General features: G+C 39.1%; 1 protein-coding gene across 2 annotated transcripts in view; it reads right to left on the bottom strand.

The window, feature by feature from the left end:
- Positions 1-20,252, bottom strand: part of inppl1b (inositol polyphosphate phosphatase-like 1b) — a 35,671-nt gene extending 15,419 nt beyond the window's left edge. Inside the window, exons 1-14 of one of the 2 annotated variants that reach the window (XM_036569086.1) lie at positions 20,220-20,252; positions 18,172-19,028; positions 14,807-14,870; positions 7,485-7,623; positions 5,865-6,024; positions 3,605-3,745; positions 3,366-3,453; positions 2,084-2,173; positions 1,830-1,946; positions 1,389-1,503; positions 1,016-1,116; positions 784-886; positions 385-581; positions 123-240 (exon numbers count right to left, since the gene is read on the bottom strand). In XM_036569086.1, the coding sequence (XP_036424979.1) occupies positions 123-240; positions 385-581; positions 784-886; positions 1,016-1,116; positions 1,389-1,503; positions 1,830-1,946; positions 2,084-2,173; positions 3,366-3,453; positions 3,605-3,745; positions 5,865-6,024; positions 7,485-7,623; positions 14,807-14,870; positions 18,172-18,308 (1,570 nt within the window). In that variant the 5' untranslated portion in view covers positions 18,309-19,028; positions 20,220-20,252. Of the gene's footprint in view, positions 1-122; positions 241-384; positions 582-783; positions 887-1,015; positions 1,117-1,388; positions 1,504-1,829; positions 1,947-2,083; positions 2,174-3,365; positions 3,454-3,604; positions 3,746-5,864; positions 6,025-7,484; positions 7,624-14,806; positions 14,871-18,171; positions 20,042-20,219 lie in introns of both variants that reach the window. The other variant, XM_036569084.1, reaches the window with a different exon arrangement.
- Positions 20,253-25,672: the final 5,420 nt, after the last annotated feature.

Here is a 25,672-nt window from a genome sequence, read left to right as displayed (position 1 = left end):
GGAACTGGAGAAAGGGAGGGAGCAGAAGACAAAGAGAGAGAGAGAGAGAGAGAGAGAGAAAGAAAGAGAGAGAGAAACAGAGGCTTAATGTATATGAGACTTTGTTTGAGTAATGGCTGTACCAAGTGTATTCCCCAGACCCGTCTTCACGCTGGCTGTGTTTACTTGGCTGATGCGCCCCTCATGCTCTGGTCTCACGAACACAGCCAGTCTGATGTTCCACAGAGACTGCAGTGCCACCTGCAGGACATTCACAGAGAGCACAGGCTCAGAGCAGAAGAAGACAATGAGTTTAAAAATTAAAGCCCAGTCAGCTTGAAGAAAAGGGCCAGATGGGGTGGTTTGAATATTTCATAAACTACTGATATTCCACAAGTCTCTCACTTGTTTGAAGTCAATGTGAGTAGAACTCCTGAGCGTGGCTCTGATATGCTCCACCCACTCTCTCTCTCCTTGCGGATTGTCTTGAGTACCAAGTGCATAGATGTCATGAGGCAGGGAGGAAACAGACTCATCAGGGGTCAGTCCCAGACCACAGCATGTCACCCAGGACTGTAGAGTACGGGGTGGGGGGGAACCACCTAGAGTAACACAAAGACACACCAACAGGATTTGCCCAACATTATCATGACAATCAGACACAGTATGGGCATTCATCACTACATTTAGACAATGAGATTCGACAGGACATACTTGTGTGTCAAATATTGACATTTTATTCATAAGCACTTTACCAAACACTGCTTGACATACATTTAAAAAAAAAGAAATCAACAGGTTTACCCATGTTCCATGAGCCCACAAACACAGAAATGACATCAGGCTCGCTTTGTTGGGAATGGGTAGTCTTCATCAACTGCAGAAGCTGGCAGAAAGCCTCTCTTTTCTACAGAGGAGATCACATGGTAACATTTTCTCCATTTAAATGTGATTCTACTGTTTCCTTGAGATTACGGCTGTGCTTAGTAAAAGACTTCGTTGAAATATCTCAATTTGTTTCAGTTTCTTGTCTAACCTTTAAGCTCTCAAACAGCAGTTCTCGTGGAGGGTTGTGATGATTATCAACTACCATCCTTAGCTTCGCCGGGCTGCTCTGAAATTTCACCACCTGCAGTACTAGCACCAAAACACACATTACATTAGATAAAAGAGCAGGAACATCCAGCTCTGGTCTTGTAGCGCCTAAGCCCAGCATAGTTCGGTCATTTCTTTGCTCTAACTAACTGCTAAGTAGAATCAGGTATGTTACCAAATTGTGCTGGACTACAGTCTTCCAAGAACAGAACTGGATATCCCTGCAGTAGAGCTTTGGTAGAAAGTATGAAATCAGACCATAACATACAGCCTTTTAGTTCTGTAATGAAGTGAATAGTGCAAGTCAAACTCACTCCTGTCATGTGTGACCGTCTCTACACCAAATGAGCCGATCCTCCGGTCAAAAAGGAGGACCCCATTGTCCACGTCCACTGACACTGTCTGCCTGCCATACCTGACCACCTTCACCTAAACACATACAAAAGTAGTGATGGGACATTACAAAAATTTCCCACATTATAACAGTGACCAAAATTATCACTGTTTTTTTAGTATTATTGCAGTGTTAAAATATACTGAACACTTTTGAAAAACACCATTATTATCATTAAGCAAGTTTGTATTGGTAGACTTATTATAATATGGAATGCTATGATACTAATTTGGTTTTATACCACTGTATATCATTAATACTGATAACTAAGTATGGATACTAAATATTATTACAGACAGCCACATTTATAACATTTGGTTTAAGCTCTACAGACACAAAAAAAGAGTTTTCAGTCTCTTGCCTGAAAGCTGTGCACAGGAATAGGCTTGGCATGGTGTTTTACAGGTGACGCTGGCTCAGGTGCAGGCTGCACAGATAGATTGTGATTGGTCACAGCCTCTTGGAGGGCCTTAAGAACCTATGAAAGAAATAGCACAGTGCAGTTAATCAATGAAAAATACTTGAAAATTTCCTAAGATTAAGAAATGTAGGTTGTGTAAACATTCAGAAACATGACACGACTGATGATACTGATTGGAGTCTTTTTTTGTATACCCTCTTCTCTAGAGAAGATAGCAGGTTACACAGGGCCGTTATCTTGTGGAGAAGAGTATCCAGGTTCTCCTCTGGACCCCTACCCATATTCTAAAGGATAAAAGACAAGACAAGAAAATTTTAGATATTTTATGCTCATTATTATTCTTTAAGTGGTTTAGGGATCAAGATTATCTTCCATTAGACCGCAAACTCTACATCCTGGTCCTGGAGCACCCCTTGAGTGCCCTACACATTGTTGTTTTCCATTTACCAACACACTTGTGGTCACCTGCATTAAACATCTTAAGTATTTATCTTAAGTTAAATGCCTAAGACCTACAATTACTGATTTGTTGATCTGCTGAATCTTAGAGTTAGGGTCTAAAACTCAATTTACAACAAAAACTAAAAAATTAAACATTTTTCACTTTCCACTTCAACATTTCAGCTCACTTAAAGTGAAAGACAAAACCTAAGGTCAAAATTTATTAAAGGTGTTTTACACAAGTGACCACTGATCTAACTAATCAGCTCATTAACAAGCTCTTCCTATGTGGACGTCGCTGTGTTGGAGCGAAGAAAATGCTAAAATGTGAAGGGCAGGATTATTGCAGTCCTAGTGCTGAAAACCCCTGTCTTAAACTTTATGAATGAGAATTTAATACCCATGTGAACCACCAGAGGGGGCAATTTCTTGAGTTTGTCACATTCTTCTTAAACAGGAAATTTTTGGAATTTCTGCTAAATTAAGATGTAAACAAAGTCATTCAGAGTGGTTTGATGTGAAATGCGTCATTCTAGAGAAACTTACTGAGTCACAGCTGTTCACAGATGGGAAACAGACATCTGAAGTGTTTAGTGCCTCTAAAATCTCCCTCATAGACAGATGCTACATTAGAACTACATTATGGATATGCTACATGATTGATTTACAGTAGTTTTGAGACAGGTTTTTGACCTGAAATGTATATTTTTAACATACATTCATGGTGGAGAGGTAAATGCGTCATCAGCATATAAAAACTCAGAAGACAGATGTAGATTCACAGGTTATTTTGGATGGTAAATAAAACACTGTAGACATTGCGACCTCTTGTTTCTATCCCCACCACTGTAAAAAAATGATCAGACCTTTTTGTATGACTTCACTTACATCTCAAGTTATTTTGCAAAATACGGACAATTTCCCTTTTTCCCCTCTTACTGCACGTAGCCTGCTAAATCTGAAGCACAGTCCCTACACAGTTTCAAATCTAAGTCTAAATTACCATCTTTCAGATTTGTAAGTAATAGGCCTTACCTGGATCTTAGGACAGGTCAGGGGGCAACTGGGATGATCAAAGACTTTAGCCAGAGTCTCCAAACTGGACATTGTATGATCAATCTCACTGCAGGTGGCAACATCAAACATTAACATTTTCCTCAGTACAGCTAAATAAACTTCAATATTTTTTCATTTTAAAGTGTCATTTTCTATGCTATGCCTGCATGCTGAGAGAATACAGTGGCTGTGTGCATAAGCAGTCTCTGGTGTGGTACCTGTGCAGCCTGTGGCAGGCTGTGGAGAGGATTCGCTGAAGGAAGTGCAGTCCTGAGCCTCCTTTTCTCAAACTCTCCAGATCCAGAGCCACATCACCACGTAAATACTCACTCAGCAGAGCCACCATTTCAGATGCCACACTGTTACATAAAAGATTATAATTATACAGCTGTCAGTTCCATCATATCTAACAGTGCCTCACCAGAAACTGATTAACAATATTGGTGCTTAGACGAGGCAACAGTCCTCCACATTGCTGCTACTAATGCTTTAATGCTCAACACTCCAGATTCAGTTAAATATAAAAAGGCCATGGTTACTGTTTCAAACAATGCTTCTAGTAAAAATAAAATGGCTTCAGGCAAATCCATAAATTGAGTATGTTTTAAAAGATACTGAACCAAGCTCACGTTTCTGGACAAAATATACATAACCATGAAAAAGTATTTTTTCCCTCCAGATTTCTTCTATTTTTGCATATTTGCCACACTTTCAGATCTTCCAACAATATTTAATATAAGACAAAGACAACTAGAGTGAACACAAAATACAGTTTTAAATGACTGTTTCATTTATTGAAGAAAAAGTTACTCAATACCAACTGATCCTGTGTATAAAAAATGTATTGTTTGCTTAGTTATCGATCCCCAATTAACCAAATTTAGTTGAAAATAGTAATCAATTAAAATGAATACACTAAAGTCTCATTACTGCCATCCCTGTTAAATCTAAACATCACTCAAACAAAACCTTTTCAGAAATATGAAGTGGGCTAAAAAGTTTCAACAAGCAGCACACTATGTCACAATCCAAATAAATTCCAGAAGATATGAGAAAGAAAGTAACTGAAATATATCAGTCTGGAAAGAGTTACAAAGCCATTTCTAAAGCTATGGGACTCCAGTGAACCACAGTGAGAGTCAATATTTCCAAATGTTTCCTAGGACTTGGAACAGTGATGAACTTTCCAAGAAGTAGTCAGCCTACCAAAATATCTCCGAGAGCTCAAAAAATAACCCACACAAACATCTAAATAGCTGCAGGCCTCGCTCACCTCAGATAAGGTCAGCATTCATGATTTCACTATTAGAAAGAGACTGGGCAAAAAAAGTATTCATGGAAGAGCAAGAAGGCAAAAACCACTGGTAACCAAGAGGAACATAAACGTTTGCCTCACATTTGCAAACAGCCTGATGACCCCCAAGCCTTTTGGAATGTTCTGTGGACTGATGAGTCAAAAGTGGAACTTCTTTGGAAGACATGGACCTGTAACATTTGGCATGAAGCTAACACAGCATTCCACAATAAGAACTCCATACCAACAGACAAACATTTTGGTGGTACAACAATGGTGCGGGGAAGCTTTGCTGCTTCAGGGTGACTTGCCATTATTGACGGAAGCATGTATTATGCTTTCTGTGTTCAAAACCAAAGAACACAGAAAGCATGTAAAAAAAAAAAACAAATGGGAGGCATGTTCATGTAAACCAAAGCCAGAAAAAATTTGTCAGGAATTGCATGATCTGAAGCTCAAGTGCAGTTGGGTAATGCAGTAAGACAACGATCAGAAAGTCCACCTCTAAATGGCTCAAAAGAAATGATCCTTTAAAAACTGTGTTTTGTGTTTCCTCATGTTCTCTTATATTACATTTTGTATGAGGATCTGAAACCATATAGTATGATAAATAGGCAAAATTTTACCTTTTTTTTGTAAACTTGGCTGTCTAATTTTGTACTTTATTGAAAAGTATATTGTAAATTTTGATTTAAGCATGCCAGACATGTTGGAAAACTTTAATCACATACTGACTTTAATCAGATAGTGATGAGATATTTAAGCTTTTATGAGGAAAGTTTCGAGTGAGCATATAATTATTTTTCTGCAGTAAAGACATGCTAAAGATTCTAAACCAAGGCCATGATTTAGAAGCAAGGCAGAACTATGCACTTGACTGACTCATTCTGTACTTTAAATACTGACATAAGAATTAGTGTGTCTAAATAGGTGTACAAAGATAGATTTAAAGACAACACAACATCATTCCATAGACCTCTACATTATTTGATTGACAGAGCTGGACTTGAAACAAACTCTATCCTTCATAAAACTCCAATCCACATTAGTCACATAACATGTCTAAGTGATACTATTATCACAAAATCAATGCTGTGTCTGTACCAAGACAAGGCAGAAGACAAAGTAAACAAATGTCCTTGACTGACTCTGTAATGTAAGGTATGGAAGGTGGGCGAGGTCACCTGGGGGTAGTGATATCCTGCAGTCTCTGCAGCAATAACTGAGGCATTCCTGTTTGGGGTGCAGGAGGTGACTGGCCTGCAGAGGGCACTGAAGCTGCAGGAGGAGAGACGGGTTTGTTCCATGCTGCTGACCCCTGAGCCGGCTTCTCATCATCTCCATCTTCAACATACACATTAAAAAAGCCACAATGACGGATTTGTAAATCCTTTTTCCAGATGCAACAACTCTGGCCTTGCAAATGTAAAGAAGCATTTTGGAGCATGTAAATATGACTCTTAAGTCTTTTCTTTTTGGAAGTGACTTTAACAGTGAAAAAGTGACTTTGGCTTATTCTTTTACTTTATTTAATGGTATCATTGAATAAACACTAGTATTAAATATACATATAATTATATATATATATATAACATATCCTTATATCTACCCTCATTGTCCATTTTATCAGCTCCACTCACCATTTAGGTATATTTTGTAGTTCTACAATTACAGACTGTAGTCCATCTGTTTCTCTGCATAATTTGTGGTTAGCCCCCTTTTACTCTGTTCTTCAATAATCAGGACCCCCATACAACAAACACAGTAGGTATTATTTGGGTGGCAGAGTATTCTCAGCACTGCAGCAACACTGATGTGGTGCTGGTGGTGTGTTAGTGTGTGTTGCACTGGTATGAGTGGATCAGGCACAGCAGTTTTACTGCAGTTTTTAAACACTTACTGTCCATTCTAGTAGACACATCTACTATTTTGGTCCACCTTGTAGATGCAAAGTCAGAGACAACAGCTCATCTGTTGTTGCACAGTTTGTGTTACTCATCTTCTAGTCTTTCATCAGTGGTCACATTATGCTGACCACAGGACTCCGTTGGCTGAATATTTTTGGTTGGTGGATTATTCCATGAGTCCAGCAGTGACACTGAGGTGCTGTGTCTGATCCACTCATACCAGCACAGCACACATTAACACATCACCACCGCATCAGTGTCACTGCAGTGCTAAGAAAGATCCGCCCAAATAATACCTGCCTGACCATTGAAGAACAGGGTAAAAGGGGGCTAACACAGTATGCAGAGAAACAGATGGACTACACTCTGTAATTTTACCCTGTTTTTGTCATGATCGGTCAAGACTGTCCATGCAGTCCATATTTGAAAACTAAGCTCCAAAAACAGCCCATTTTGATTTCACTGTTTCTGTGATGTCACATGTCTTGGAGCAAAATCCACTTACATATATCTGCCAAAGATTCTTATCATTTAGGCTTATAATGAGTGTGAAAATGCATTCAAAATTACAATAGGTCCAAGACGCATTCATTCATTTGGTAATGTACCTATGATAGGTCTATCATATTAAAACATTTCACATAGAATGTGTAAACACATATGTAGTATGAAGTAGATAAAGCATGGTTAGTTTCTCATTGCCACAACAGGGGAAAAAATATTACAGTAAGCTCACATACAGTCCAATATTTTGATTAGCCATTTTAGCCAGAGTGAAATTTACCAAAACAATATGACTAAAAATAGACAAAATTTTAAAAGACATTTCATCAAAAGGATAAAACTACAACTATATCAAAAAGAAAATGAACACTGGTGTGAGAGTGTGTGTCTTACCAGAGCTCTCGTCAGCTGGGTCTGTCTCTCGGCCCACTGGGTAAAGCAATGGGGTCACCAGGCCTTTATGTGGTTGCTGGTACGCCAAAACTAAATCACCAAGTGTACGGAAACAGTTCACCTGCACTCCTTGCGTGGTCTAATAACAATCAAACAGAAGTGTAAAAATATGAGAGGTGGAAGTAACAAAATCAAACTGATGAAGTCCACAAATGTGCATGTGAAATTTTTAGCAAAACACATTAGCTACCAAAGAATATGTGGTTTTTTCAGCAGTTTAGTTTTGTTATTCCACTCCCCATGCATGAACACAAACACACCCATGCACACAAATACACAGTCAAGACTCACAATGACAAAAAGCACAAATGTACACAAACAAAGACATGTTTCCCCCTAAAAAATGTGAACATAAACATATGGTTATCAGAGTTTGGAAGTAACAGAAGGCATGTAACGCTGTTACACCTTCAGGATACAAAAAAGACAACTGTATTTCATTACAGATAGAGAAAATTCAATAAGCTGACCACAGATACATTGCGCAAATAGGGTGATTACTAGCATGATTACGTTAAAACCACTTTTTTCATAGTACACCAGGTGATTTACTTGCCTGTGGCCATTTCCATAAACCTTCACTTTGGAAGCAGCCTTTGTTCGGTTATCACAGTTACTGTAATACTTATTTCCACTAGTGTGTCTATGGAATTTTTAAAGTTATTTTGGGGTTAAGCTAACGCTTGTGTACATTCTCTTTTCCACACTGGGTTAATTATTACTTATGGCAGCTGTGGCTTGAATACAGATAGTTATATATACTTGTATGTTATGTACATTACAGAATCCTTCAGTAAATACTGCAAATTTAAGCCTATCTTTCAACTTTTTCTTAAAGCCAAGGATGCAGCCAAGGTAGGTGACATTTCTCATCCTCTACATCACTGTTCTGCTTTGAGGAATCATTTCAGTACAACCAACAAATGCACTCCTTGTTTCTGAGCATTTAAAGGAATTGTGTACCTTGTGTTCCTGCCAAAAAATGCAAAACTATTTAAAAAATGACGTAAACAGCTACGAGAGGTAAGTCGATGCAGCATAAATGTTTGTAATGAAATATTTGTAATGAAGGGTGATTACTAGCATGATTATATTAACAGCACTTTTTACCACTGGATTATGTAAATGTTAACGTAATGATTTTAAAAGTAAGATTTAAATGCACTGTATTGCTTACGTCAGTAAGCCGTGATGTCAGTGCAATTTATTATGCCCGCCTGGGTTGTGCATGAGTAAGCACTGAAGAGGATCCATTGTATAACAGTGCTAGAAAAGCTTGTAAATTTTTGTTGACTCATATAAAAAATGCCATTTTTGACCTAAATCTGTTTGTCATTCATTCGCATATTAATGTAACACGTTAACCAACAATAGTTGACTGTCAGTATCAGCTAGTCATTGGGTCTCCATGAATACCGCAGTAAGTTTGCTATTCACTAAACATTTAGCTAATAGGAGCTATTAAAATCACAAAAACCTTGCTTGCTGACCTATCTTATGAATTTGGCCCAACGTAACTTGGTTTAGTTGTTTGTTGAACCTGTCTATCCTCTCCTTGTTTGACAATATCAGGAGCATGGTGGTACTGTTAGCGTTGCTAAGGATAAACAGACAATTTAGTTGGCCAGTTAGTTTGACTACTGAACAAAACCAATATTATTATGTTTAGCTATCAATGACATGAATCACACACAGTGCTAACTTACACATCAGCTACCTAACTAGCTAATGTTAGCAAACAGAAACTTACCAGTGTTCTGACGAATTGTACTCTACATAAAACTGCAGGAAGAATATTTTGATAACTTAAATCACACAATCACACATTTTTCTGTTCCATCTTAAATGGTGCAACAGTCACATCCTGGTGCCTCGGGCTACTGACCACTGAGGCACCACTTAAGGCAGAATGGGAAAATTCAAGTTGGCGATAGGAAGCTGACTTCAGCCTTGTCTAAATCACTGTATCAGAAAATGCTACCAGTATTCGGATATGAAGTGGGCGCTGCACAGACTTTCACTGCCTTTTGGACCATCAGGACCCCAATCCACCCTTAAGATGGCCTGGAACCATAATCCACAATCTTCTGTGGTGTCTGGCAAAGAAAAGCGACCCCCTCAGCATATTAAACATTCTCCAACCATCTTTTCTGCAGTTGGTGCAGTTTACTGCACAACAGCTCCTTGTCATTATAGCTTTATGCCGTGAAGAGTGCTGCTTTCTGTTGCTTTCTGCCCCCGAGTTGCACGCGCAATGCAATGCACATAAAACCTACTTCAGTGCTAATTGCATCTCCTTGTGGAGAGCTTTAAGACAGTGTTTTTGGCATATGTGATTGAACATACTACCAGCTTGCCTACAGAATGGTAACATACAAAACTTATACTGTACAAACTTCTTTATTGATCTTGCAAGGGAAATTTGTCATTTTGCTGTCTAACTATGGTCAGTCTAGAAGCGGCACTGGGTCACCAGCAGAACAGCACTATAGATTAGAAAGCTATAGAAAGTAATCAGGTTATGTTACTTTAAAATAGTAATCCTCTGGATTATGTTACTTATCCTGTACAGAAAATTAGCAACCTGTACCAGAATGCATACATTTTTAAAATGACCTTTCTAACTCTTACAGTTAGATTCTATACTGACTTCTTCCTACTTTAACTTAATTCAAGTTACTGACCAAAGTTCTAAAGTAACCTCCGGAAAAAGCCACTGAGCTGGTATTTATGCTGGCAAAACTGCCAAATGTTCAATGTTCAAAGAGATCTGAATTAAGCAACAGCTCAGCTCTCTGTATTCTTTGCCTGTACTCTCAGGAATGTCTGAAGCATTTCGTTCATGAGTAACAATGAAAAGACCCTGAAGGTTAGTTGCATTGTAACTCATATGAACTTTCTGTAAAGGTCAGGGTCACTGGATGTGATCTTATGTGATCTCTCAAAATTATTTTCAAATGAAGCAACTGAAATCATATTTTCTTACACTTGTCAAGATTTCTCACATACTGTATTTAAACAATACATTAAGAAACAAGGAAAAAATACTATTTTACTACCAAGACAGTTCTTCAAAACCTTAAAGGCACACTATATACCCCAAAATCTGTAGGCACCTGCTTATCCGAAGTTTCTTTCAGCATCAAAGGTATTAATAGTTTACATTAGATGTTGAAACACTGCTGTGAGGATCTGATTACATACAGCCACAAGAGCATTAGTAAGGTCAGGTACTAATTTTGGGTGATTAGTTCTGGCTCACAAACAGCACTCCAACTCCAAAAGATACTGAATGGTGTTCTATCACTCCAGAGAATCCAGTTGCACTGCTCTACAGCCAAATGCTGGGAAACAATATGCACCTCGTAGAGTTTTAAGTTCAGATTTGTTCAAACTCAAATGGATATGATTGATGGTTTGGATGTTATTTCTCAAACATGTCAGGTTCAGGTCAGGTTCAAATTTCATGTTTGGGTTCTCGCAGCCCACTTCTCACTTTTGACTGATTTTACCCTGTATTTCCCCCAGCTTAGTTTTTCCCTTACTTTATTCTTCCTACTTTCATTACTTTAAAACAATTATTATCTGGCCTATTCAAATCACTCACTAAGCCACACAATTGCACAAAGTTCCAAAAGGCCCATGCTTGTTGCACGGATTCATTGAGAACAAAACAGCAAATTGATTCAGGCAAATAAAGTTTAGTGTAGCCAAAAAGAAGTTCATACTTATTTTGTCTGACCAAAAATATAAAATTTTTAATAGTGTATTTTTAATATTTTACACATTGTTTTTTGTCAAGAAGTCGAACTTTATACTGGCTAACAAATTGCTTTATCAGCACCACACACCATGAGAACAACTCATTATCAAAAAAAATTGGGGTGTTTTGAAATCATTGCTGGAATAATACAGTAATTCAATCTGAATTTAAAGTGTACTTTTAGATTTTATTTTATTTATCTGCAATCTAAAAATGGATATTACTGATATTATCATTCTACGCCGTAATTGCGGCTATCAGCATTTTGGTTGATGAGTTCTGGACTCAAAGCTTGTTGGGTCATGTTTGGGTACACTTTTATCAGGCAGGGGTTGGGTTTGGGCTCAAAACTTGACGTGTCCGGTTTGTGTTGGGTTTAGATAGAAATCTCTCAGGTTGTATTTAGATTCAGACCAAAATCTTAGGCCTGATTGAAGTTATTACCCTTCCATGCGATATCTGGCATTGAGCGACTGCTAAAGAGTATCACGTTCTATTGACAATACTTTTCTATGGAGATTATACAAGTTGTGTGTGCAACTGTACACCTGTGTCAGCAAAGGGTGCACCTTAAAGTAGCTGAAATCACTAATTAGAAGGAGTGTCCGGATACTTTTTGGCATATAGTGTAGTAGACCTGTTATTACAACTACACTACAGCATGATGTCATGGGGCCCCTATTTCAGCAACTTCCAGCATGCTTGAACAAATATTTTCTACCTGGCAGTAAGTCACACTGTCTGGTAGAGTGTCTATATGTCTCTGCACACACACATATGAATATTCTAAACACACACACAGAAAAATTTGCAGGATCAAGCAACACAGTGAAGCAGCACTGCAAATAAAACATGTAGTTTCCGGAATGGCAAAAAGATTCTTTTAGCATGGTAGAAGAAAACCATTCTGGCAGATTCAGTGCACATTAGTTGCCAAAAAAAATCTTCAAATAGTAGCATTTTTCCTCCAGACTGGGAGAAAAGAGCTGTCTTGAAAAACGATTAAAAGGAAAGAAAGAAGCAGTGGGAGAGGTTGGATATTCGGAAAATGTCTGCCTCTTCAGGCAAACGAACAGACAAGCCAGCTCCTATTCTTACTTTCACAGACAGAACCAAGCATGAAACAATGATGATAGAAAATGAGAATGTGCGTGTGTTTGTATGTATGTGTGCACATGTGCCTGTGTTAGATTAAATTCAGAAATGCTCTCATTGGTTTGTGGTGTGTTTTATTCCCGTGACTGTTGTGCCTGTGTGCCTCTAATAAGCAACAGCAGCCAAATGCCACTCCAGTCAACAGCACTAGCACCCTGCATTAAAGCAACATCTGCAAAACTTACACATATTACTATATACTGACTGTACATTATGCATGAGCACACATACACATGCAAAGTGGCTATTCCAGCTATTCAGTGCTGGATACTACGAGTGGGTGTTGGAGGAATCTGTGCGAAACACATCATTTACTCAGAGAGCTACTGAGGTCATTCTGCAAACATGCTGCCACATGGAGCTACACACAACAACAAGTACTGCTGCTGCCATTGTAACAAAACCAGAACACGCTGTGAGCACAAGAATGGCACTGTTCCTCTTGCCCTGTTGAGTTCTTACTGCTTAAAGAATTGAAAGCAGCTATAAAGGTCACGGTTATGCAAATAACAAAACTCAAAACCCTCAGTATCTCCATAACGGAAATTCAGTGTACTTCAAGTGAAAAGACACATATCCTGACATTAGTTTGAGTCTGAATGAGTTCAACTTTGATTATTTACAAAGCACCTGTCTCACTCAAGGATGCTTTACAGTTGCAAGAGAAAAAAGAGTTAAAAGGAAGAGGAGTTGAGAGGTAATAAAAGTTTTAGAAGTGAAAATGTAAGTTATCACAGAGAAAGAGGAACAGTCACATTGATACTGAAGGATGGCATTTTAAAGTCAGAAGGACAAACACTGAAAGATATGGCTTTTAACCATGTTAGTCTGATCTTACGAACCACAAGCAGACTTGTATTCGACCTGTGAGTACAAGCTAGGGTAAACCATAGCAAAACTGTAGTGTTTGCAGGCACTCAAAAAGATAAGGCGGAATGAGAACATAAAGGAAGTTTATTGTTAAAAATGCACGTTTTTTTGTTGTTAAAACTAAAACATTTCAGAGTCAGTGTCCTCTACCTCCTGTGAGTCACCTTATAAAGCCTAAATTTAGGGCTGCAACTAACAATGATTTCCATAATCGACTAGTCAGTTCATTATGGACATAATGCACAATCTTTTTTCGAACATAACACCAACCCTTTCCACCAAATCATATTTATAACAAGCTCAACAGCAGCACAAGATGCCTTCTACGTTGCCCACACTATTTTACTAAATGTAAAAGGTGCAGAAGCAACTAAGGAGCAATGCATGCATAAATCTTACATGGCAGTCTAAGCACTATTAAGGAGGTAGTTTGATTCCACAAGAATTAAAATTATTTGTCCTCTAATGATAAAGCAAAGGCAAACTGATTAGTTTGTGTGGTCAGTAGTACAGCAGTAAACATGCATGTGATGTCAGCATTTTTAATCATCTGTCCACATGAAAACACAGAAAACAGAAGAAAAAGAAAGGGTTCCCACCCAAAAGACCTAAAATACTGTTTTTGTGCAGGGAGGAAGCCAAAAAAAAGAAAGACACAAGAGAAAGTACACTTTCAAAAAATATCCATATCTGCAGACAAGCAGGTCTGTGTGCATTAGGGCACTATTAACAAATAAGTATAATTTAGCCACATAGTTTAGATGTAAATGCAGCTCACTCCTTCAGCTGTGTTTATTCAGAGATCACTTGAAAGACAGACAATGACACGCTGTTTTTAACTTTTGGCTACAGTTTTACTATGGTTTACTCACCATGCTGAGCTGCAAGTGTGTTTCTCTATCCCCATGCTTTCTTTATCCTCATGCTTGACAGCCGTGCTGCCATCAAAGGTGAGCTCAGCTTTACACATCTTACAGGAAATTGTCTTTTTAGATGATGTTAAAGTGTTACCGTATTCTTTTCATTCAAGTGATGTAAACTGTCAACATGACAACTAATGCACAGTAAGGTTTCCTGCCAATGATTTTCAAATTATCAACGTTAAAGATAACGCCTGTTAGTTGCAGCCCTATCTAAAAGGCAGGAATGCCACTGCTATACCAGTGAGGGCTAGATTTCTCACACACCACGGTAAGTCACCTTGTTAAACATGCAGGACATTTTAGGTTAACAACCCCAGTTGCCCAGATCAATCCACTTGAAGGAACACATCACAACTGACATTACAAAAATGTTATTATCCAAGTTGTTCACAAATGTATGTTTCCAGCAAAAATTTGTAAACGTATGTAGTGTTGCCTTTAAACTTGCTGTAAAGCAGGCAGTCAGTGTAATGGTGTATTTAGGGTTTTGTCCTAACAGGTACTAATGACTGTGGCAGCATTATCAGTTGCTAACATTTGTGTGCTCTCACCTGGACAGCTAGTACTCCATCTGCATCAGGAAGTATGCGGTAAGTGTGAACATGACGCTGGAACCTACAAACAGGACAGAAGTTCTGGTTAACATCATGGGGAAGAGAAACTACATGATAAACAGCGTTACCACAAAGTCCACAGACAAATAAAAGAGAAGATAACTCAAACTCTAAAGCTATGTATGGGTGTTCTTGTTCATTGGGAATTTTTCTGCTTATTTAGGTGGCCACAGTGACCCAGGTACAAACTAGCATAGTGACCAGTATATGTTGTGGTTGATGCCACACCACACAGTGACCCAGTTACTAACCACTGTAACCATGTTCATCTTCCATCCAGTTATTTCTGTCTCTTGTTTTTCAGTTTTCATAACAGTGCAGACAAGCCAGAAAATTGTTGCCGTTCAGCCATTCCTGCTGGCTACACACGCTAGCCATCAACAAGCTGCTGTAAAGATTTTACACTGAATGAATAAAGAAAACCAGACAAAAAAGGAGATGAATACTGTAAGGTGACAGTGAAAAAAGCGATGTTAACAGAATGAGAGAGAGCGCGAAAGAGAGTGAGAGAGAGACAGAGAGAGAATGAAAGTGGAGGGAGAGCAGAAAAGCAGTGAGAGCTAGAGGGCTCAGCCTTCAGGAATGTTGCCGGCAGGGAGGGAAGTGAGGGAGAGAGCTGCACGGTCACTGGAGCTCACTCACACTCCCAGTATTCACAGGGAAGAAGGGGGCGCCTGGGGCCTGAAACTTTCTGACCTAGTGAGAGCCAAGGAGGGCTTCTTCTGGCACCAGCACTTCACTGTTTCATCTGAAAAGTGACAGCCATCTAAAACTGCATGGTTCCCAGTACTGGTCCCTGGAGAACCCTGACTGGTGTGTGTGAGTATTTCCCTGCTCTACCACATCCACTTCAACTTCAACTCAGGAAGGACTTTAACACCATCAAATTTCACATTTCACCAGCAATATAATCAGAGTACTTGAGCCTTTTAACCCATTAAACACTGCTGCCAGAGCATGTGCATGACCATGCTGGGCATGCAAAGTTTTTTAGCATATGCAATTGGAACTTTCTGTGTGCTATCAACATCAGGAGAGTTAGGTCACATGGTTTGGGACAGCCACAGATTTTCCAAAGGGAGCTCAGATGATGTTACTTACCTGTGACTAAAGAAATGTTTCACCTTTGAATCACGAAAAAACACTTCAGCATGCTCAGAGGCACACTGGCTACATTCTGCGCCATTTTTGTGAGTCCACCCACCCCAAGCATGGTGTTTTCAGGTTTTCTTTCTTCCCTACCAACAAAACAAAACTGAACTACCTGAACTAGTGGCGACAATGTCGGTGCTGGCCCAAGTTGTCGACCTGGAATAATAGCCGCTGGGACAGAATAGGCGAATAAGCTGACCTCTTTCTGTGGCTCCTCAAGCTAAGTCAAACACGCACACACATAGTATAGCGCCGACTTTCACTTCCTTCACATGACGTATGGATAACGGTTAATGTGGCGGACAGGCCTTAGCTACATTTTGAGTTTTATCTAGTTAACTAGCCAACAGGTGAGTCAGATAAACAGTATCGTTTAGCTTTGGTTTTCATGTACTACCAAGCCTTCTATCATTGTACCAAAGAAAGCTCAAATGTGCCTTTATTGTTGGATGCACTGTGAAAGTTTTTGAGCAAGTGTGCATACATTGTGAGAAAGGAATTCTGTTCTTTACTTATCAACAATCCAATGAATACAAGAATAATTTCAACCATAAATAAAAACAACAACAATGGCATTGAGCACTTTTTTCTACCTAAAAGGGTTATTTACCTGTTTGGTTGGATCAGGTGTCTTCTACTCTTAAAAAGGTTAAAAGTTCCTAAATGTTTTGGCTTGGATGTACAGTTTTACAAGTTATCTAAATACTTAGGCAAACAGACCTTAATAGATAGAATCTATAATATGTGGCTATTTAATTTACAAAAACATTTAAACTAACCCTAAAGTTGTATTTTAAACCAAAAAGAAAGTCATAGAAGCATCTCTAAATCTTTACACTGAATGAATGAATACAAAAGACTATAAAAACTGAAACCGCCCACATGTCCCCAGTCATCCAAACAGTTTCATCTTTTCAGTGGAAAAATCTGCATTATGGTAACACATTTGAATGAATGCCAAACTACAAATTCATAATAAGCCATCCAAGAAAGGTTAATCATTTAGAAAGCATGTGTGTAGGCCGGTCTTTACAGAGTCATTCATTCAAAGGTTCCTTAAAAAGAGAAAAAGCAGCCGTTCTACATTATCATGCCAAAGAACCCTTTTAAGCACCTTTATTTTTAAGAGAGTAGGTCAGGAGATACATCAAAATCTACAGGGCAGAGGTAATCCAGGACCAGGGTTAGTGCCCAATGTTGAACTACCACAACCTCACTGGCAGGGCTCTGTAGAAATCTGATGTGGGAGGCGGACAACAATCTCTCTGACACAAGCTAAATCTCAGATTGCTGATTGATTAGGCCGTACAGTAGTTAGTACAATCTGTTTTTGGGTAAGTGGCATTTGCGTGTAAAATTAAACAGACATTTTAAATGGACATCATAGAGGAAAGCTGCCAATAAACAATGGGTGTGGTGACACACTCCTGCTCTCAGAAAAACGACTCCTAAGAACAGCCATGTGGGTTTGCTGAATGCAAGCACATACTGAGCGCGAGAGTCACATCCTGCCTCTGTGAGGTAAAGGTAATTTCCAAAGTAAAACCCCATAGAGCCACAATCTGGTAAGGTAGCTACTGCACTGGAGCATTGGTGATAAAATCAGCTTTCAATCAGAGATACAGAGTGGAGACAGCAAGGATGCAGGAGAATATGGGGGTCGTCAATTCTGGAGGGACAGAGACCTGCAGAGTTTGGTGAGCTCCAAACTCAAACACAGCTTAACACTGTAACTAACTGCAGAGTTGGATCAGGTGTGTTTGAGCAGGATGTTCACCAAACTGTGCTCTAACTATGCTGTTTCTTTACTTATTTTTCTTTGACTTTCCCCTTCTTTACACAAGTGGATTATCTTATATCCTAAAACAGTGAATAATTTGTATGTCCTTTTTCACTGGAAATTAAATAAATAAAACGCGGTCTCTTTGCATAGTACTGTACAAGTGCAATCAAATTTCATTTTGTGACTACTCTGTAATGCTCAGCATCAGTCATCAATTGAACACTACAGTCCAAATGAGCACTTACAAGCCTATGCGATTCATCATATCATCAGCGCAGTGAACCAAGGGCTGCCGATGGTGTGCTTAAAGTTATGAGTGTATCTGTATGTGCCTGCGTCTGTGGATAGGGTGTTGGGCATTACTCACAGCACACAGAGCGCATAGGCGCCAGGAACTGACTCGCTGTCCCGCACCAGGAAGCTCCCGTCCCGCCCGGCCCGAGCCAGCAGCTCCTCAGCCAGCACCCGGCTGATATCCCGGTGATACCATGCTGCCGTTGCCATGTCGACGAGGCACAGCCACTTGCAAGTCCTTGTGTCTAGCCTCCAACAACAGATAATCAAGACAAACTATTTAGGTGGCCACAACAACCAAGATACAAACTAGAAGAGTGACCAGCGCATGTAGCGGTAGATGCCACACCAAATGATGACCAAGCCACTAGCCATTGTGACCTTCAGTCGTAGTTATTTCTGTCTCTTGGTTTTCTGTCCTCAAATTGTAATCATTTAGCCATTCCGCTGTTCAGCCCATGAACTAAGAGCTAGGCTGCCAAAAGGACAAAATAAAGATGCTGTGGCTTTTACAAAAAAAAAACACGGAACAGAACAGTTGTTGTACAAAAGGTTAATCCAAGACAAAGGAGAGGTGTCAAAGAGGAGGATGTATGAAGAGCTTAGCTCACACACTTTACACATTATCCCTGGCCTGAAACGCTCAGGTTAGTCCTCCAGGGTCACATCTCCTCCCTCTTCAGAGCATTCCAGATATATCAGATCCAAAAGCACCAGCAGCGTTCAGCACCAGCGCCTTTTAATATCCAAACACAGCGTTTACACAGCAAACTGCTCTTGCCTTCCCGTGACAGCGTGCCGTACCGAGGGTGTCTCCGGGCCTGCTTACTTCTGAATAACGCTTGACACTTGTTCAGATGTAGGACAACATTCCAGTAGAGCCCATTTCTGCAGTCTTCAGACAGGAGTCCCTCCAGAGCAGAGCTGACACTGCAAAGACAGCACTGCAGTCACTACTCATGCACACGTTTTAACATTAACAAAAGCATCTATTGTCCCCCAGCACAAGTGACCAGAATGAAAACTCTTCTAAGAAGAGGAACCAAGAGCAGACTTTTTTAAAAAAAAGAGGAGCTGGTTTGAGATCTGAGAGAGCAGCGGAGTAGAACCACCACAAAATTCAAATGATTTTCCACTCAGTCATTTTAGCCTTATATGGAAAAGGGGGGGAGCATGCACCCCTCAGAAAAGTTCAGCTGATGTCTGCAACCTCCTCCAGCAGTCAAATGCAGCCAGCGGTCCAACAAGAAACTGTTTCAGTGGAGTAGACATGCCAGGGCTTCAAAAACAGTCTGTCCCTGCACAGTCCCATTTTCATGTCCCCCCAAAGAATGGTGCTGTCCCAGACACGAAGGGACCACAGCCAACAGCCCCCACCAAGCGCAGGGCAGAAGGAAGTGTTTCATTGCTCCAGATGGTAAGGGAGGAAGAGAGATGAGAGCAAAAAAAAAAAGTCTAGAGAGAATTCCTCTAAGTGACTTTACTTCATCACTGATGTGTGAAACCAAGCCCAACCCACTGAAGACTCTCATGCATTTCCAAAACTCAGAAAAGCCCCTCGTATGCACTCTCGAGTACAAAGAGGGGCAAAGCCAGATGGTCTACTGTATTTAACTCATCTTTAAATATAAATTTATGCCTGTGCGCATAACAATCAGTTTTTCTATCTGTTTTTATTAGCTTGCCATTTGTCTCTCTCCCTCGTTGTGTCTCTCTCCCTGCCTGTTTGTCTCAGGAAGTTAAGGGAGCAGCCTCCTCCATATGGATGTGATCATCCCCCTTCTCTCTCTTTCTCTCCACGCCTCTGTTCCGTCCTACCACAGTTGTGCTCCTCCTCCTCCTCTTTTTCTTCTTTCTTTCTTCCTCTCACAGTATGGAACTCTCTTGCTCCAGCTGCATGGCTCCTCTGTCTCTTGCTACTCAGCAAAATCTTCTGCCTAGCCCTCGACCACCAAAGCAAAACTCAAAGAGCATGAGTATACACATGCACACAAACAAATAAAACTCTCTGCCCCACCCCAAACTTCTGTTAATTGTCTGTAGCCTATAAAAGTCCTTGTTTTTTCCACTCTTAAGTAGTTTGATGAAGGAAATGAGGTTTGAGCCCCTAAAGGCACCCACCTCCAGTCCCCGCCTGATGCATGCTGTCTTCTGTTCTGTCTGCTCTGTTGTGGAAACACACCACAGAGGGTCAGATGAGGGTACAAGTTATTTGGCCTCACAGCACCCCCTTCCGTTAGGATGTAGAATAGACTAGAAGGAGATCCAATTTGTGACTCCCTGAGTTTGATGCTAATGCTGAGAATAATAGAAAATGAATATAAAGACTAAAAACATACATAGTATATCCATACAGTACTGTGCGAAAGTCAGAGATCACCCTGGGGATGGCGATTAAGTATTCATTTTTCAGTATCAGAAAAAAACAAATATCAAATTTTTCAGCATTTTTTGGTTTTTTGCGTTTCAAGCATTCCAAAACACTTTCAATTATGTGGAGATCTGGACTCTGGGGTGGCCAGTCCATTGTTCTGAGAATATCAGCGGCTTCTTTGCTTGGTTTGCGATTTGTCTTCTAGTTGATCTATTTCAGTAACAATTTCTTGACAGCTACACGTCCTTTCAGACCCATAGCATTGAATTGTCTTCTCACCGTGAAAGTATGAACAGAAACACTTGTGGATTTTTTAGATCTGAAGCAAAGAGTGGAGCTTGATTATCTCCTACTTCTCAAAGGTGAAATTACTGTTAATCTGATGGTGACAGTTTGGGTAGTCTATCAGGTCTTATCTCTCCAAAAAATAAGTAGTTTGTACTTAATGGCTGTTCTGAATGGAAATCAAATGTCACAGATTGTATTTTCTGTCCCCGAGAATGGATATCATTGTGTTAATAATCTATAGTAAATCCATTTAGTGGAGCAGCACTTTACAAATATGGCAGCCTTTGGATAATTTGGGCTAATCATACTGAGTTTCCTTTGATGTAACTCTGGCTCAGAGTACTGACACAGTCTAGACTAACACAATGCCTGTGACTTGTCCCTGCACTGCTACAGTGTCCATCCAATTACATGAGCGGCTGTGTTTACACAACACAGCAGTGGATTATAGCTCACCCCTGACCGAAGAGCTAATCCACCCCACAAACTCCCATGCACACTCACACACTACTCAACCATGAACCCTCTCACACTCTCACTGTCAGTTGCCCCTTGCCTCGGCCATCTGAGGACAATGATCCCCCTAGTTAGTACAACACTATTCACCAGGTACCTACATACAGTATAGCAATCTACTCATCACTGGGTTATGACCCTTACTCCACATCACTTTTCTGAGGGACAGTAAGGATATAAAGCCTGTGCCAGTAGAACTGGGATTGACCATGTGTCTGTAGCCTAAAGGCCTTGTCTGGCATGACAAGGATTAAATCTTTCCCCAGAAGAGACTAGCACCAGCAGTCTTATGCACAATGAGTGGGTGATGAAACTTTCTGTGGTGTCTCTAGACATCTGCTCCCGTTAGAACCCATTTGATCATTTAAGCAGTCATTTCGACAGCTGTGGGTGTTAAACACTAAAAACAAAGGAAAGAACAAAATGAGTTGATGATATTTTAGATTTAGTTTCTTCATGATTAATAAAGGTTATCAACGTGAGGATGTTCTTAACACTGGAAGTATCAGAACAGTGCTCAGAGAGAGGCTAGAGAAGCAAAGCAAAGGCTAAAAAAATAACGCCAAAAAGATTAAAAAATGAGACGTTACAAAGAGAAAACAGAAAAGGAAGACTAATCTATGTGTGGCTAAAGTTTTCTCTTTTTTTGACCAAGAGTTGACGTAACTGTGTGGCTGATACTTCTAGTAAATCTATAGTAAAACTATAGTAAATATAAATAAGAAATAAATCTGCTTACTATAACAAGAAAACAAAAAAGTACTTGTCACAAAATCTTTAGTCGTTTTGAAAATGCTTGAGCTTAAATACATGATGACTAGAATCATTTGGGTAGTGGCAGATAATTGTTTTAAAAAAGGATCAACTGATATTTCAAACCTATATTTGATGACGTGTATTTATATATATATATATATATATATATATATATATATATATATATATATATATATATAATTTTACATTATAAAGGCATTATAAAGGCATTATAGATACTTGTGTAAACCTATTTTTGTATGTCAGCATTGGCTTATTATTGTGGGATCACTTTTTAATAAGAGCTATTTTTAACAACCAAATAAAAAATTTAAATATTTTTATTCTGCAAACTAGTAAAAAGAAAACTGGACAATATATAGTTAAAACCTATGTCAATATTGCATTCTAACACTTGCCCTGCAGGCCCACTGAAAATAATGCTAAACTTTGCACTGCCTGTATGCTGTGTTATTTGCTGTTATATATGGCATACCGGTATTATGGTTATGAAAAAATTCATACCTGAGGAAATTTTTTAACAAGAGAACAGGATGAACCGGTTTAACACCCACTACTAGCACATATGTACATGAAACATATTGAATATCAGCATCAGCTTACTTGTGCATCCCTTATAATGGCAATAATGATAATGATAATGAAAATTTATTTTGTAATCATTATATATTATTATATTATTTTGTTTTGACAGCAAACTTTTTTGTTGAACCCCATGCCCCACCTGCTTGCTTTCCTACACACAGATGCAGACACACATGCATGCACACATCAAATTTCAGTTATTCCAAGAACTTCTACATACATGGCACTGACATAACTGACATCTGTTTTTTTGTTTGTTTGTTTGTTTTTCCAAGAGATGGAGTCACAGTGAATTACTGACAGAAAGGAAGGTTTAATGGGAACTTTTGCTCTCCTTTCCATGCACCTGGCCATGACCACTGCACCCAGCACTAAGGATCAGGGGTAAGATAAGGTGTGTTTAAAGAGCTCGTTCACTTAGAGTGCCACTTAGACGTGGCAGTATTCACACACACATGCAGCCTCTTGCCCAATTTCAACCACACAACAATTATGCCCCAACGGTATAGGGCACAGGGGCATGCTCTAAGGGCTCATGCAGTAACAATCCTGAAAATATTACTGTGTGCTCTTTCCAACAGGGTTCTAACCACACCTCATTCTCACATAACGTCACTTTTATGTGCTAAAACATGGATTTGCTTCTAACTTTTTATATACTGCACTTGATCATTTTTAAATTATTTTTAGTGTTTAAAAAAAGTGATTGATGTCTTTTGGGATTTATTCAGGTTTAAGTGGAAATCAAGTACTTTCCAAATCATTCAAATTCTAGTAGCAGAAATATACATAGTATTTGATGACTATTTGCGTTTTGGTTTTTCTTAAAAATAATAAAGCAAATAATTAACAATTTGAAAAATTAAGAAATTGGAATTTTAACATCTCCTTGCATTTTCTGTAGCCTCTCCTACTTTATAGTTTATTTATATTTATTTACAGTTGATTAAATTGAATGAATGAATCTTGATCAGTGCTGAAAGGCTACATGCCATATGGACAGAGACTTTAAACCCTCTGTAGACCATCTGCTGAGACAGCTTCCAGAGGAAAATCCACCGGGCATGATCCTCTCCTACTTATCCCCTAGAACCAGGAAACAAATGACGTCAACCGTCACTCACATTAATGATGTGAGTACATGATGAGCACATGAATTCATGGCTGACTAAAAATTAATAATAATAACAACTCCATGTCTGTTTAAAATATTCTACACCATGATTGTAATTTGTTAAGCTTCACACGCACAAATACACACACAGAATGTTAGTTTCTAGTTTCTTGAACATTTTTGGAACACTGCACAATGAACCCTTAAAGAGAAGAATCCCTTGCTTACTAGTTTGGAAATGCAAACCAAATTACCCTGAAGATATGTTTTTGCTGTGGGGAGCCGCTAACTACGAGAGAGCCATAAGCCCTATTCAGACAGGATTAGTTTTACAAGAGGAGGTGGGGTAATGTCATTATTACAAGCTTTTTTCAGTGATTTCAGGCTATGTTCACACTGCCAGCCCAAATCCGATTTTTTGGCATCTCCAGGTTGTATCCAGATAGCTGGACAGCTAAAAACCACCTGAAATCTGATTTTGCAAATCGAATACAAACCACACTTGGAGGTGATTTGAAATGTGTTTCCAATCAGATTTTACAGATGTGTCTCAGTCAGTTTCAGGATTTTATTTTACTTTTATTATAAATAATTAACAATTGAAAAATTTAAAATAAAATAAAATAAAATAATAATATGAATAATAAAAAACTGACAACTCACTCTTTGTACAGACTATTCATCGAAGAGGGGCCATCAAGAGAGGAGAAACTGAATCTAGCTATGTAGGTATATACATGTACACAATTAATTTTCTGGACAGTTATCTTGACTTATTTGTCTTGTTTTTTTTATTTGTCTTATTTTTTAAATAAAGATAACTTTAAGATAATCTCGAGATCACGAGAAAAATAAGTTGATATCAAGAAAACAACTTTATCTTGAGATCACAACACAATTAAGTTGTGATCCCAAGATAACAGACCAGAAAATTATAACTAACTGCCTACTGGGTCTACCGTATGACCACTATGTAACGCCATCATATCCAGAGCTGAAAGTGTGGGTCTGACAGCCCAAGCCTGACAGGTACCATAGCTCTGCTGTTAGACCCTTCTCAGATGAACATTCAAAATATTTTGAACGCAAACAGCAGAGGGCATAAGTCTGCATTTTCCTTCCCCTTTAGCATTTAGATTTTAGCTTTTGGAGCTTCAAAGATTTTACTTAAGGTAAAACTGCATCATCATCAAACATGCATGACCTGTGGAGTTCCATATAGAGAAAAACTGTGTAGAAGTTTAAAAGAAGCACCGTTCTAGAGCCACTTGCCAAGTCAGAATTGTTCACAGTGGTGGTGATAGGAACCAGACGTCTGAAGAGTTCAATGCCTCACAAAACCTATTACATGAAATGGTTATGAATGCACTGCTCGATGTCTGAGACAGTGTTGTACAACTGTTCCAAGAGAAGGTTTGGACTTAAAACATTTTTTTCCACCATTCACTTTACTGACAGGGACCGCAGAACAACATTCGGGTAGATGCAAGGTGTTATTTTATCATTATCAGTATCACACATAAAAACCAGGTTTATTGGTTGTTTTAGGTAATAGATAAAATGGCTACATTTGTGTTGCAAATGTTGCTACCCCTGGTTTCTATCACCACCACTGTAAAAAAAATCAGTAAGTTTCTCAACAATTAACTATTTTACATTAAACCACTCTGAATAATTGTTTACATCTCAATTATTGAATTATGCAGAAAGTTTGGAAAAGTTTCCAAATGTCAATTTCCCCAGAGAGCTTTTCATAACAATTTAAGACATGTGGATGCAGATCTGAGACTGGAGCATTTTCTGCTCTCAGTAGAGTAGGCTGATGGCAGATATTCGGGCCCTTTATTACCATGGCAGCAGATGCACATTACATATCATTGGTGTTTAGGACAGGAATGAAAGCCCAGTGTCAGACAGTCA

The sequence above is a fragment of the Colossoma macropomum genome, unplaced genomic scaffold (assembly GCF_904425465.1).
Source record: "Colossoma macropomum unplaced genomic scaffold, Colossoma_macropomum, whole genome shotgun sequence".
NCBI lineage: Eukaryota > Metazoa > Chordata > Actinopteri > Characiformes > Serrasalmidae > Colossoma > Colossoma macropomum.
This window is presented reverse-complemented; position numbering and strand designations above follow the sequence as displayed.